The 16,204-nt window shown below is 36.0% G+C and overlaps 1 protein-coding gene across 1 annotated transcript in view; it reads right to left on the bottom strand.

The window, feature by feature from the left end:
* PIKFYVE (phosphoinositide kinase, FYVE-type zinc finger containing) overlaps nt 1-16,204 on the bottom strand; it is a 73,219-nt gene that overhangs the window by 40,830 nt on the left and 16,185 nt on the right. Inside the window, 6 exon segments of the mRNA XM_032479169.1 lie at nt 4,106-4,273; nt 4,820-4,967; nt 5,879-5,990; nt 7,167-7,324; nt 8,630-8,768; nt 14,879-14,968. Of these exon segments, the coding sequence (XP_032335060.1) occupies nt 4,106-4,273; nt 4,820-4,967; nt 5,879-5,990; nt 7,167-7,324; nt 8,630-8,768; nt 14,879-14,968 (815 nt within the window).

Here is a 16,204-nt window from a genome sequence, read left to right on the forward strand (position 1 = left end):
CTTTTTTCCCAGGCCATTTGAAATTACACACATCATGACACTTTACCACTAATACTTCAGCATGCATCTCTTAAAAATAAGGTCATTCTTCTTGATGACCATACCGTTTATACACTTAAGAAAACTGACACTTTCTTAATACCATCAAATCAGGCCATATTCAAATTTATCTAACTGTCCCGAAACGCTTTTTTTCCCCTCAAACCTGGATCCATTAAGCTTCATGCACTGCATTCTCTTCATTCTCTTTTAATCAAAAGCAGACCTCTCCTGTTTTTTCTTTTTTATGATACTGAATTTTGAAAGACTCAGGCCAAATGTCCTGGGAAACATGCCCCATTCTGGATTTGATGCACTGTTTCCTCATGGTGCTGTTCACCTTGCTCCTATACCCCCATGCTTCCCAATAAATAGGAAGTTACGTCTAGAGGTTTGTGGAAGCCATGATTCTCACTTTCTTCTCTAGGTTCTACTTGCTAACTTTCCAAGAACCATTCAGAATCCTGCTTCCAACACATAACGTATTTTAACTGCATAACTCTCCAAGACCAATAGTGAAAAATTAAACCAGAAGATCTCATTGTCTCAGTTTTACAAGTTTCTGAAAATGGGGGGGTTTACTTATGTAATATAAAACACATGAGCAGTTTTTTTTTAAGTATGTATTTTCAATTTTATAAATTCAAATTTCCTCAACCTTAAAAGATAGAGAATGATCCTTAAGAGTTAAGAAGTACTACCTGTAACTTTAACAGAAAGATAAAAAGCACCTATTCTCATTTATATTTAAGAGGAATGAAAACCAGAAGCAGGGTAGTCTGCTGGTTAGGGAAGCTAGGGAAGACTTCCCTCACTAGACCACTCTGATGATCTTTATTTTCTGGTAACCGGTGTTCCTCTTAACTGGAGTGCATAAAAAATAACTTATTGTATTTCAACTTCACAAGAAAAACAGAAAAAAGAATAATTTTTGGTAGTATGCTAAAAACTAAGAGAGAACTGTGAAAGCCAGAAAGATTTATTAAGGGATTTGTAAAGTCCTCAGATTATAGACTCTCAAGGTTGCAAATGACCTAAAAGGTCAGTCTAATAATTATCTTCTTTCTGTGTGTGTGTGTGTGTGTGTGTGTGTGTGTGTGTGTACACATATATACAATGGAATTATAACTCAGTCACAAAAAAGAATGAAGTCTTGCTATTTGTGAAAATATGGGTGGACTTGGCATTATGCTAGGTGAAATAAGTCTCTGAAAGACAAAAACTATATGATTTTACTCATACGTAGAATCTAAAAAATAAAACAAATGAACAAACATAACAAAACAGAAACAGAGCTATAGATACAAAGAACAAACAGGTGGTTGCCAGAGGGAAAGAGGGTGGAAGGAGGGAAAAAACAGCTGATGGAGACTAAGGGACAATAAACTTCCAGTTGCAAAATAAATACGTCATGGATATGAAATGTACAGTGTGGGGAATACAGTAATATCTTTGTATGGTGACACATGGTAACTAGACTTAACTGGTGATCATTTCAAAACGTATAGAAACACGGAATCACTATGTTGTGTAGTTAGCAACTAATGTTATAGATCAATTATACTTCAAAAACAAAGACACAGGGAAAGAGAGAAGACTGGTGGTTACTAGAGGAAGAGTTGGGGGACAGGGAATTGGATGAAGGTAGTCAAAAGGTACAAACTTCCAGTTATAAGATAAGTAAGTACCAGGGATGTAATGCACAGCACAATAAATATAATTAACACTGCTATATGTCATTTGTGAAAGTTGTTAAGAAAGTAAATTCTAACAGTTCTCATCACAAGGAAAAATATTTTTTCTATTTAATTTTGTATCTATGTGAGATGATGAATGTTCATTAAACTTATGCTGTACAATTTAAATGTATACAGTGCTTTATGCTAATTATAGCTCAAAAAAACTGAAAGAAAAACAATAGCAACAACCGGGCATTCTCTAACTCTTCATTGTCTTGGACGTCACCTCCTCTTGAAAGTGAGTGTCTTTTCCTGGTAAGATTATCTTGACAGAGATTTTTTTTAAAAAGCTTCAATTAATATTATTATCAAGTTCCCCAAATAACTGGCCTAATTTTTCTTTCTCTGCATCACAGTTTTAAGTCTTTTCCAAGATACCCTTGGCATTTCCTCCAACCTTCGGTGCAATCTGGACTTCTGCTAACCTGCCACTTTTCTAATAGTGCTGGCTCCTCTTTCAGACTGATCCTCAAATGAAAGTTGCCTCTCACAAATTTTGTAGAAAATCTTTTTAAAGGGTTGAGACCAGAGAGTTTCCAGAGGAGTCATGATGGTTTTTCCAACAGCAGATGCGTCCCCTTTAATTTTCCTTAGAGACACAATTTGAGGTTGTACTGTCACAGTGTCATCCTGGAGCCTTCTATTCCATTCTTCTCCCAACATTACGAAGTTTGGTTTCATAGAGTAAATGTCTGCCTCTGCTCAGCGGTTCACCTCTCACTATTACGAATTCCACGATGACAGGTCTCTTTCTTCACAGTTTTCAAAAAGTTCCTTAATTTCTCAGGAAATGAAATCATCAGCAAGTCAAGAATGCTTTTCACACTCTACTTTCAGAACAATGAAATTGCCAACAGATGTGTCCAGAGAACAGATACCCTCTCACAAAAGGTCATCCCACCTCTGAATCACATCTGTAATTTATATAACAAAAATCCAACATCTTCCATGCGACAAAAGTCTACGTTAGTTCTCACAAAAGTGTCACTCCTGCTTCACTGTCCTTTCATACTCACCCGAATGTTCCCTACTATTTTTCCAATTTCTGTTTTGAGGATTCCCATAAAGATATGTATCTTACTCATATTCACTGCTAGTCAGGTCTCCTCTTTTCCCACACCCTTTTTAAATGTCTATTCTTAAATAAGATATACCTTTTTATTAGATATCTCTTAAATGACATTTTACCACAACTTGATAATGGCTAATATTGACAATTACAAGAAATTTGTTGTAGAAATGTGAATTTGTTGCCAATTACTTAAGCACAGATGTGTAAGTTCAAAAGCTTCTCTCTTCTGATCCTATTTTTAGGCTCAAAATAGGGAGCAGTGAAGAATTAGGCAAGCATTTCTGATCTAAGTAAGGAGATAATTCAAATTTATAGCACTATTAAATATTAAAAATTCAAACTCCTGGTGAAATCATGGAATAAACTGCTTCATCTTTAGAATAGTGATTTTTTTCAGTTACTATAACATAATGACATATACTATAACAGAGTTACTTATTTACTTATGTATTTTTATTTATTTACTTTTACTAATGTCACCTTAGAGTTAAAATTTAAATTGGCTTTTAATTACATCTAACAAAGTAAACTTCATCATCCACTTAAAAAAAAAAGGCATTTTATTCCTATGTACTGCTATGTTGGAGTTTAGTAATGGTTATATTATTTTTCTTTTTATATCAAATATCTTTTGAATATGGCCTTTATTATTTTTAAGTCAGTAAACTAAAGCCTCAAATAAGATAGCTAAAAATAATTTGTTTTGTATTAAATACAGAAGAAAACTTTTTTACAAACATAGCACATACACAATAAGCATTTTAAATTATAGCAGAAAAACATTTTGGAACGTGTAAATGTTTTTCCCCAGCATAGTTCAAGCATCTGAAAAATTCAGTGAAATACTATGCTTCTGGGTAACAGCATAAGCAAACAGGCTTTAAAATGTTAAATGAAGAAAGAGAAATGAAGAGAGCAGAACATCCATGTTATAAATGCAAAGAAATGCCACCTTGGAAGTTGCACATTATGCTAAGGGAAAGGCAGTCAGATGTAGCTCCTAATTTTAAAGACGACAAGCTTTACACTGGGTGTGGTGATACTGAGGGAGAAAACAAGAAATAAAAGGAACTGGAGCCAACCAAAAAAAAAACATGTGGGGAGGAGGTGTGGGGAATATGAGAAAGGGTGGACCAAAACCCACACCAGATCCCCTCAGCCCTACAGGACAGAGGAAGCCAGAGGACAGGCTGGCACAAGTTCTATAGCCAGCAATCCAGCCTGTGTTTGGATCCAGACGGTGACTACCTCCTACCTTTTTGGTCAGCAGGGTGAGGGGGCACATGTGGGTACTTGGAGGGCTTCTTGATATGGAAGTTCACGTTGTCCAGCTCCACGTTCAGGCTGATAGAAGCGGCTGAGTCACTGTCCACTGTGGACTGGAAACTGCTGACTGATGTGCGCTTGCTAGGACTGGCAGAATCTTTTAGTGTCAGGGAGGGGAAAGAAATACAGGGAGGGGAAGGGAGTAAAAACGGGTTTCATCAGGGTATTGGAGGAAAGGAGAAAGATGTTTTTTTAATATACAAGCCCAATGTGCAATACCAAAATGGATACAGTATTTTCATGTACTTCTGTGTAGACTTAATAAAATTTAAACATGTTAAACATAAAATGAATTTTTAAAATGAAGAAAGGTATTGGAGGTTCTGCAGAGAGAAGGTCTGATACCACAGTGAGGAGGTGAGAAAGTTATCTACTGCGACATTATTAGCTCAGAGTTATTTTTAAGCTGCTGCAAACTAAAGAGAATGGCAAAATCTGAAAACACCAGTAGCCTAACACATGGGTTTCTTAAGAAAATACTGTATCTAGGACAAGGATTGCTATCAGATGTTGTTCACATTTAGCTGGAGCCATAAATCTTAAAAGTAGGATTGTTTCAACTAAATAAACAAAAACAGTCATTTTATCATACATACACAGTAATAATTCATAAAAAAATAACATGTCAGAAAGTGAAACTCACTGGTCAAATTATCGTCACCTTCTTCAGCTATCTGTTCTGTGTCGCTGTCATCAAATTTTATGTCTTTAAACCAGGATGGTTCGGAGTGTCCTTCCACAGAGTTCACTGAGTCACTGTCCGGAGAAGGGGTCTCAGAAAATTCTGTACTCTGAAAGGGTCAAGACAGGATCCAAGTAATTGACCCTCAATGGCAGTGATGTTGAGGCTGTCACACAACATTTCTACAAAGCTAACCACTGAATAAATTTATGTAAAAACAAGCAAATTAACAGAAACTAAGTTGTAAACAAGCATCATGCTGGCAATTCCACTCTTAAAATTGTAATATTCATGAATCGGTGGGCTTAGAGGCAGCGTATTATCAACAAAACATAATATACAGATTTTACAGTGATTCTTCTTTTAGTCCTGAGAGTGGATATGGCTGAGAATATATCCTAACCCTGTGCCAATGCTAAGACACACCCTGGAAAACAGTTATTACATTTTAACACATAACACCACTTTTGTGTAATTTGTCTTCTAACCATTGACTTTCCAAATTTAGTTCAAAAAGGTATTACTGAATATTATTTATATCAAAATTAACATAAAGTAAAAGTGAAAGTGTATCTTTTTAAAAAGTTCTATCTTTAATTTCCACTTTCTTAATTAAAAAAATAGCATATTCATTGTTTTACCATTGCTGTACAATTTAATACTGCTATAGAGTTAAAATCAATTGCAATGGTGACATTAAATTTTTTCAATTATTTTATTAAATATATTCCCTCTTAATCCTGAAAACACAAAGTAAAACTAAAAACCACTGAAGGTAAATGATACTTTATAAAGCCAAGCTTAAGAAAAGCCACACCAGATGAAAAGTGTTTGCTTCCAATGGATTTTTCATCACTACTATCTTCCAAGTAAAAACGTTTTAACTCTCCTCAGACAGCAGGGGAAACACGTTAAGAACGTGTATCTTTGGGTAATTCAACTACTTTTCATTTCCACTGATGTAGAAGACTTGGCGACAAAGCTCGCTATATTCTCATCAGCGGTACCACCGAACACTACCTGCAGCGGTCTGTACAGAGCATACTCATCCCTGAAGAGCTGATCGTGATGACTGACACAATCCAGCCAACGTCCATCGACCATTGCCTGTCCAATTGCTATAGCTTGCGCCCTAAATCAAGACCAACAAAAATGAAAACTTTTAAAAGTCAGTCAGAATAATTTTACAAGATGAGACACAAAATTTTTTTTTTCCATTCTACTCAGGAGTTGGAATTTCAAATGTTCCTTGGATAGGTGAGGGATAAAACAAGAAAGACTTGAAGCTAATTAACAGATTTTCCCAGCTACCATAGTAAAGGAGTACCTACTGATAGTGCCGTCCCAACAAAACCTCATCTTACTTACACAATTAAGTACTCAGCACATGCATACCCTGTACTTACTAGAGGAGTAAAAAAATGTTGAGAATAGCATGGCTCCTGTCTTGAAGAAGCTTACAGTATTTGTTAAGATGACAATACCAAGTATTACAGATATAGGTATAAAATGTATTATCTATATATACACATAAACTAGACACTTATTGATGCATTGCATTTATATGGCATTTCACAATTTATAAAGTACCTTAGCCCATAATATTTCATTTCATTCTCACAGCTTCTTCACCAGATCATAAATTTTCCTTATTTTAGAGCTAAGAGGTCAAGTCTCAAAGAGACTGAATAACTTGACTGAGAACACAAAGTTAAAAAGAGATACCATCAAAACTGGAACCCAGGACTTCATTGCTTACTGCTGTTTCTCCTCTTCCTACACACTTTCTTCCTCCCAAGAGAGGAAGAACTAATCTAAGCAAGTAGAAAAGCTAGGGGACACATTACCCTGAAAGGCAACAGGACCTGTCTGTTGCTTTTTCACAAATGATTTGTGAGGCAGGCTAGGACACTCCAGGCATGGCTATTGGACCCAGTTCTCAAGACAGGTTGAATGTCCAGATTACGGAGCAGCAGCAGGAGAACCCACCATGGTCTGAGGCTCTAGCACCCCTACCCTGCTTAACTAGAGAGCTCTGTGCTTCAGAAATTACTGCTCTCTGCTGCTTTTAATAAATAAGGTAAACTGTGACCCCATTCGGCTCCTTGCATCTACCCTCAACTGACTACAACCCAGAAGGGAGGAGGATGGAGTAATTAGCACCCCCAACACCAAATGCAGAAAACAAATAGCCCCAACTCACACACATACACAAAAAAAAACACTGCTCCTCTTATATCTACAATGATGTATCATTAAAAATAAATTCATGAATAACATCAAAAAGTCATTCTTAAGATCCCATTACCTTGTAGCAATGTGTCCATTTCGGATTAACCAGTTGACCAATTCCTTTCCTACAATGCAGTTGGGATGCGTTCTCAGCCAGTAGCGGTGATCCTGAAACTCCATTCCACTACTGTGATGGCAGATTTTTTTCCACAGGTCTTTTAACTGAACACTGTCCTGAAATCATATTATGAGCAAGTAATCACCCCTGAGAGAGATGCAATATTCCTTGTCAAACTCATTCCTGTGATTTCTAGTTTCATAAAGGAAACTCAATTCATATTTCTTTGTCATAGCTAACTTACATGATTTAATAGAAATGACACGTGCATGGGGAACAATTTGAACTCAACTCATCTCATTCCAAACATAGTTTTTTCTCTTGAAATACAACTGTCACAAATAATTTTTTTTTCACTTGGTGGCACATACTATCAGTCTCCTGATTATCTAAGCACAAAATTTCACACCCCTCTTAGAGATGGAACAAGGGAGGAACAGTCAATCACACTGAAGTAACTGTTTCTGCCTTCACTCCATCAGATTTTCACCATTCTCACCTATCCCCAACTGCCAGGTGAATTTCCAAGAGAAAGGCCAGCAGTGAAAATTACTCCCTGTTCAAAAGAACTTCAACACTCTTCAGCACCTACAGGTTCAAATCTAAAACTTATAAAGACTGAATTCACCACCTTCTACCAAGCAGCCCCAAATAACTCTATTCTCACTGCCCACAGAATCAAACTTACTATGCCTCTCAGCTTCTCCTAATTAAGAAATCCTACTTTGGTCCATGGAAAATGCCATACTTATTCTCACCTCTGTACCTTTCCCCACCTTAATTAAGATTTTCTTTCTTCACTGCACACCCAAATCCATCCCATCCTTCAAGGTCCAGTCCAAGCTTTTCAATTTAAGGCCTTTCCTGACTCCCTCACTACCAACACTCTATTTTTCACCATTAAAGTATTATTTCTTTTACTATTAAGGACCTGCCCATCAACTTTATTTCTACTTTTTGAATTGTAAGCTGGAGGACAGAAGCTGTATCTTCCATCTCTCTGAGTCACTCTTATGATTAAACACAGTATTTTACTGAGACAAATTCAATACACAGCTGATTATTATCCGCTTAAACATGTAATATTAAATGTCTGAAAAGCATTCACATGTACGCGAAACATGTTCCAAAGTTTAAACAGCAATCTGGGACCTAACTAAAAGTTAAGCTCTAGTATTATGTAGGCACTTGAATTCTGATTTTGCCAGACGAAAGAGGTCAAGAAAATATTAATGTAGCATATTAGCGTGGACTGCTTGACCAATTTCAGATGATTCTAATAAAAACTTAAGCTAATTACTTGCTCTATTTATCTGCTAATTGGATATTTCATTTATATTTGCCTTAAAAAAAAGGAATCAATGAGATAAACATTCAGTCTGCTCAAAACTGGCAATGGGTCAAAGATACTGGACCGGTACCAGAAGAATTTTGCGTTCATCCTCAGTGGTCTCTGTCCTGACATATGTTCGGTTAGCCTGGGGACTGACGGATGTCTCATATGATGGTACCATGGGAGACCCAGATCGATCCAGTGACAGATTAGTAATGCTAGCTGATCTGGAAATAAAAACAGAAAGTGAAAACACAGTTGTAAATTCTTCATCAATAAACAGAATTACAGTGAAAGCAAGTAAATGCTTACTTGCCAATGTTAATGGCACTTTTAAAAGCAGTTATGATGAGTATGTATGATACTATCAGTGGGGAAGCTGGGAGAAAAGTATCCAGAAATTCTCTACACTATATTTCCAACTTCATGCTGTCTAAAGTTATTTCAAAATAAGTTTAAAACAAAGTCATTATGAAAAGATTATAGGAAAAAATTATAGATGTAGTTCATATCTCAGTAATATTTCAAAGGAAGTAGATATAAACTCTAAAATGCTGAAAATTTGTTTTTGTATTTTTTAATTAACGAATATAAAGTATTACAGTCTAAATGCAGAAATAATCTTGCAGATCAGGGCTAGTAAACTATGGCCTAAGGCCGAACAGTTTTTCCAGAACCAGTGAACTAAGAATTTTTTTTTTAAATTGGATATCTATAATGTTCCAGTGACAGGAAACAATAACTTTGAACTCCAATTCAACTAAGCAAAATGTTATTCCCCCAAAAAGAATTCCTTTCTTTTCCTTAGTAGGCCTATATTAAAAATACTGTCCTCGATTATTATCCTTGAATTTGATCAATGAAAAAGTTAGTGAAAATTTAATTCCTCTCATTATATAAGTACTTACATAATATCCTTAATTTTGCCTCTTGGCAAAGTTACCAAATAAATGATTTGTAAGTGGACTACCAATAGCAGCAAGCAAGCATTTATTTATAAAAAATAATTTTAGCTGGAAATTTAGTTAGCGTCTACCTAGAAAAAATGAAACCCAATTTTAGCTTTTATATAAAGGATAAAAGGCAGAAGCATCTAAATGTGTTAAAGTCACTCTTAAGTTGTATCTTCCCTCATTGGGTCTCACAGCATCCTACAGAGTAGATACAACTAGATCCATTCTACAGATAAAGAAATCAAGAATAAGAAATTAAGAAATTTATCTAACTCAGCCAAAAAAGTAACAGGACTGCCATTCAAAACCAGGCCTCAATTGAAAAACTATGCTCTTCCAGCAAAAAGATAGATACTTTAAAATAACTTAAGAAATTACATAGAAAAATTTTTTGCTGTAACAGGCTCAGCAAAAAAAAATCATTCTTAATGGTTACTGAGAAACCTTGATGTCAAATAAATATAGTCTATAAACAAGATCTTTTAAATAACCAATTAATCATTTCTTGGCATACTCCTGCAGTGAAAAGTTGCCCCTGTGACCTATTCAACCAATTATAATCTCCTGTCCACTGTGTGCATTATCCACGCATTCTGCTTCTCTAACACTGCACCATCCTTACACATACTCTGATATGCGGCAACAAGAATAAAAGAAAATTAGTCAATTTTGTTGTCAAATATTTAAATAAGCAGTGGTAAGGAATGCTAAGTAAAATTTTATTTAGAGACAGTACTCACTGACTAAGTTACATCTTTCCTAAAGACATATATCACTCTCAGCAGTTAATTCAAAACACACCAAGATGGGGGGTGGAGTACAGCTCAGTGGTAGAGCATATGCTTAGCATCACAAAGCGAGGTCTAGGGTTCAATCCCCAGTACTTCTATTAAAAATAAATTAAAAAACTGGAGGAAAAAAAAAGTAACTATCACTGTGGAATCCACCAAAAAAACGAAAAAAACAAACAAAAACTGAGAGACAAGTCGGCCCACAAAGAAGCCACTGCCACATTTTCAGCAGAGTTGAAGAAGCTGATTAAGGTGAGAGACCACAAAAGAGAGAAAGAGAGAGATTGTAAATTAGCACAGTTATCTCTACATTTGTACACATGACAACAGGAATATAGTAATTTGTCCCATCTTTTAAAAATTATCTTGATTTCAAATTCCTCTGCTGCTTTTCCCTCCCTCACTATAGCAAAACTGTCTCTAATTATTCTTCCATTCTCTCCAGAGCCCCAAACAACCCATTGAAATTGCCTATACCAATGTTATTGTTAAACCCAATAGTCAGTTTTTACTCCTCATCTTATTTGATGTATGGCAGGATAACCCATTTTCCTTGAGTTATTTTCTTCATTTGGCTACTAAGACAACACACTCTGAAAAAGAGTATGTGTGTATATATATGTATATAACTGAACCATTGTGCTATACACCAGAAATTAATACACTGTAAATCAAAAAATAAAAATAAACTGAAAAAAAAAAAAAAAGATAACATGCTCTCCTGGCTTCCTCTCTCCATCTCAGTCTCCTTTTCTGATTCTTCTTCATTTCCTCAGTCTTAGTCCTCGGTCCTTATTTCCTCAATTTCCACTCACTCTTTTGATGATCTCCACACAGGTTCATAGCATCAAATACCATCCACATGGTAACAACACCCAAGTTTACATCTCCAGCTTGCACCTCTTGCCTGAACTCTAGATTTATACATCTAACGGTTTGATATCTCAGCTGGATGTCCAGACGGTATCTCAAATTCAACATGTCTAAAACCAAAATATTCCTCCCAGTCTTCCCTATCTCAACAAGTGGCAACTCTGTCCTTTCAACTGCTCAGGCAAGGATGTCCTCTCTTACAACTTATTTTTAAAATCATCCTGGAAGCATTAGCTAAAGTAGTAAGACAAAAGGAAATAAAAGGAATACAGAATAGGAAAGAAGAATTAAAATGGTTTTTGTTCATAGATGACATGAACATCTATGTAAAAATCTGAAAGAATCAACAACAAAAAAAAGCTTAGAACATAGCAAGGTTGCAAGATGCAAGGTTAATATACAAAAGTCAATCACATTCTGATATACCAGCAATGAACAAGGCAAATTAAAACAAATTCCTATTTACATTAGCACCCCCAAAAATGAAATACTACCTCAAACAAAATAGGTGTAAGATCTGAATGAGGATAACTACAAAATGTGGATGAAAGATATCAAAGAACTAAATAAATGGAGAAATAGTCATTGTTCATGAATAGGAAGACTCAATATCATCAAGATGTCAGTTCTTCTCAACTTGATCTATGGATCCAGTACAATCTTATTCAAAATCCTAGCAAGTTATTCTGTGGATATTGACAAACTGATTCTAAAGTTTTATGTGTTGAGGCAAAAGACCCAGAATAGCCAGAATACTGTTGAAAGAGAAGAACAATGTCAGAGGACTAACACAATCATCCAACTTTAAGACTTACCATAAAGCTACAGTAACCAAGACAATGTGGTATTGGTGAAAGAACAGACAAATAGATCAGTGGAATAAAACAGAAAGCCCAGAAACAGATCCACACAAATATAATCACTAATCTTTGATGAAGGAACATAGGAAATGCAATGGAGCAAAAAGTCTTTTCAACAAATGGTGCTGGAATAACTGAACATCCACACACACAAAAATTAATCTAGACACAGACCTTGTACTTTTCACAAAAATGAACTCAAAATGAATAACAGACCTAAAAGTAAAATGTAAAACTATAAGACTCCCAGAAAATAACATTGGAGAAAATTTAGATGATCTTAGTTATGGAGATGACTTTTTAGCTACAATACCAAAGCACCATCCATGAAAGAAAAAATTGATAAGCTGGACTTCATTAAAATCAAAAACTTACGCTGTGCGTAAGACGTCTTCCACAGACTGAAAGAAAATATTTGCAAAAGACTCATTCGATAAAGGATGATTATCCAAAATAAATATAAAAAGAACTCTCAAAACTCAACAATAAGAAAACAACTCAGTTAAAAAATGGGCCAAAGACCTAGACAGACACCTCACCAAAGAAGGTATACAGATGGCTAGAAAGCAAATGAAAAGATGTTCAACATAACAAGCCATTAGGAAATCGCAAGTTAAAACAATGAGATACCATTATAGATCTATCAGAATGGCCAAAATTCAGAATATAGATAACACCAAATACCAGCAAGGATGTGAAACAACAGATCTCCCATTCATTGCTGATAGGAATACAAAATGCTATGGCCATTTTGGAAGACAGTTTGGCAGTTTCTTACAAAACTAAACATACTCTTAACCATAGGATCCAGTGATCACACTCCTTGGTATTTACCCAAATAAATGGAAAATATACCCACACAAAAACTTGCACATGGTTGTTTACAGTAGCTTTATTCATAACTGCAAACACTTGGAAGCAACCAAGATGTCCCTCAGTAGGTGAGTGGAAAAATAAACTACAGTACTTCCAGACAATGGAATATTATTCAGTGCTAAATAGAAATGACCTATCAAGCCATAGAAAGGCACAGAAGAAATTAAATGCATATTACTAAGTGAAAGAAACCCATCTGGAAAGACTATATTCCATATGATTCCAACTATGTAACACTCTGGAAAAGGAAAAACTATGAAGATAATAAAAAGACCAGTGCCATGGGTTCAGAGGAGGGAGGAAACCATAAGCAGAGCACAGAGGATCTTTAACACAGTGAAACTATTCTGCACTTTACTACAATGGTGAATACACGTCAGTACACATGTTCAAACCCACAGAACGTACATCAAGAGTGAATCCTAACATAAACTATACATTTGGGGTGGTAAAGATGTGTCACTGCAGGTTCATCAATTGTAACAACATCCCTCTCCAGTGTGGGAGGTTTATAGTGGGGGAGGCTAGGGAGGACACGAGGTGTATGGGAAGGAACTCTCTGTACTTAACGGTCAATTCTGCTGTGAATCTAAAACTGCTCTACAAAATGAAGTTTATTAATCTTTTTTAAGAAAAGTAAAGGACGATAATGTCTGCACTTACTCTCAAATAGTCCAGGAAACAAACAAAAATACAGTATTATATACAATAACAAAGCAAATGTACAAAATGTAACTTAGTGATCTTAATGAAGTACACATGAAAATTTATTTTATCCCTTTTCTTGCAACTTTGCTGCAAATATAAAATGTTTTCAAAATAAATATAAAAAGTGAAACTCTCCAACAGCTTCCCATCTCACTGAGTACGCAACAAGCCCTCACAATGAACTGCAAGAAAGTTCTACTCCTGGTATGCAGGACTCATTGCTACTCCCTGCCAGGCATGTTCCCACTCAGGAATTAGCTATTCACTGTTTGTGTGGTACATTCTCCTACGAAATGTCCACATGGCTTACTCCCTCACATCCTCAAGTCTTTGTCCAAACGTCACCTTCCCCATGAGCTCTTCACCGACCACACTATTTAAAATTCCAGTCTCCTCTCCTACTCCTCATGCTTTTTTGTGCTTTAAATTTTTGTCTGTCTGAACTTCTGCTGTATGACAAGTCCCTAGTTTGTAGGTACTTATTAATTGTTGAAAGAATAAACTGAAAGTATGCTAAACCATGGTGAGTCAGAGTCTAGTTCTTCAGGTTTATAACCACTTACTCATTCATTTTCTAATAATGAAAGCATACTCAGTGGGAGGTATGGATGTTAGCAATATTCTAGCAGGTTGAAGAGAAGTGTGCAGGTACAGAACAATTATAGGCCACTATTTCAAGGCATTTGGCAAAGAAGAAAATAAACTGAAAATACAGAGAACTAGAGGGAAGATACAAAGGAGGGGTTTTTGTTTATTTGTTTGTTTGTTTTTAATAAGCAAGACCTAAGTCTGTTCAAATGCAGACGGTAAGGAGTCAGCAGAGAGAAGTGGAAGATAAGGAACACTAATAGGATAACTAATAAAAAACAGTAAGGGATGAGAACCAGAACACAAATGGAGAACCAGGGGTGGAGAAGAGAAAAAGGATGAGCTCCAAGTGTAATCAAGTTGGTAAGTGGTGCTCAGAGTTGGGGAAGTCCCCTTCAGTTCTCTCCCCTCTTTGCTATGCATTAGAAAGTGAAGCCCCCTGCCAAGCCAGAAAGAAAGTGAGGTGAGGGTTCTGAGATCTGAAGCCAGTAGAGAACAATGGGAAGGGACCACTGAGAGAATGCAAGTGGCAACTGACGAGCAAAAAGGAAATGATAGTTTAATTCAGCTTTCAAAACTAAGAAAGTGTATAACAATCAATCCCATTCTTTTTAGGTTTGTTTTTCTCATTACTATAAAAAGAAGAAAAATCAGATGCAGAATACAGTGTTTTCATTTGGCAGTTTACCTATTTCGAGCAGGAGACTTCCCAGCGTCTTCTTGAACAGATACAAGTCTCGTTGAAAGAGCAGTATTTGAGGAGTCTGGATGAATCAAACTGTAAGGAAAACAGGAAAATACTGAGACAATTTAAGAGCGTTACAGGCAAATCCAATTTCAATGCAGTGCTTTAACATTCAAAAGACTGTTTTTCCCTACAAAAATGAGCTTACAGGTCATTTTTGTTGTCTCCCTTTAATTGAGGTGGAACCAGGATGGTTTTCGTCTTAAGTATATCAAACACTGAAGGACTGATCACGGAGAGTTTATTAAGTATATGGAGTGCCAATAAAATAATCAAATTGGCCAGATGAGTGACTTACAGAGCTCCTTCTCACATCACATACACAAGACTGCAGTGCCTAGAGGCGGAAATACTGAGCTCAAGTGTTTTACTCTCAGTCCCCATAACTAACTGGAAAAGCACTGCAGAGTCAGACAAAGGCAGGTCCAGGGGCAGGCTCTACCTCTTACTAGCTGTGTGACCTTGGGCACATTACTTAATCTGTCTGAACTTCAGCATCCACATCTGTCAAAAAGGGAAAGTAGTTCCTACCACAGGGATATGATGGCTAGAAGAGAACGAACATTAAACAATTAGCATAGAACCTAAAAATTATTCTGCCTTTGACATTTATCCTGCATCTCCCAGAAAGCTTTCAAATATGGTTTATTTTATTAAGTCACACTTGCCAATTCTAGGCTCACACAACAGGGCCAGGCATTCACATGGCACTGCTTACTAAACTAAGAATTGAACAATCCCTCTACTTGTTTTTTTGTTGTTCACTAAATGTAGAATCAATCTTTAAAATTCATAAAATATACATAAACTATAAAGAATCATGATGCCACAAACACCAGTGTATCCATCGAGCAATTTAAGGAAAAAAAAGCATTACCACCAACTTTAAAGTGCTTGTGTTCCTCCCACCCAATCCCACTCCCTTCCCTGCTCTCAATGAAACCACTGTTGTAAATTTTATACTTATCATTCTCTTCCTTTTCTTTCAGTTAACCAAGTATAAATCCCAAGAGAGTGCATTCATTTTGTACATTTCTGAACTTTCTATAAATATGGACATATATGTGACTTCCTTTTCTCCTCCACATTATATACCTGAGATTCATACATGTTGAATGTAGCTATAATTCATTTTTTACTTTTGTCTAAAATCATTGGTTACATACTAATTCCTCACTCCATTAAGGATTATCAGAAAATAACTTATCAGTAAGATGCTAGTTAAAACTTCAAGCACTTTGACATGGCCAGATTTCATACCACACATGA

The sequence above is a fragment of the Camelus ferus genome, chromosome 5 (assembly GCF_009834535.1).
Source record: "Camelus ferus isolate YT-003-E chromosome 5, BCGSAC_Cfer_1.0, whole genome shotgun sequence".
NCBI lineage: Eukaryota > Metazoa > Chordata > Mammalia > Artiodactyla > Camelidae > Camelus > Camelus ferus.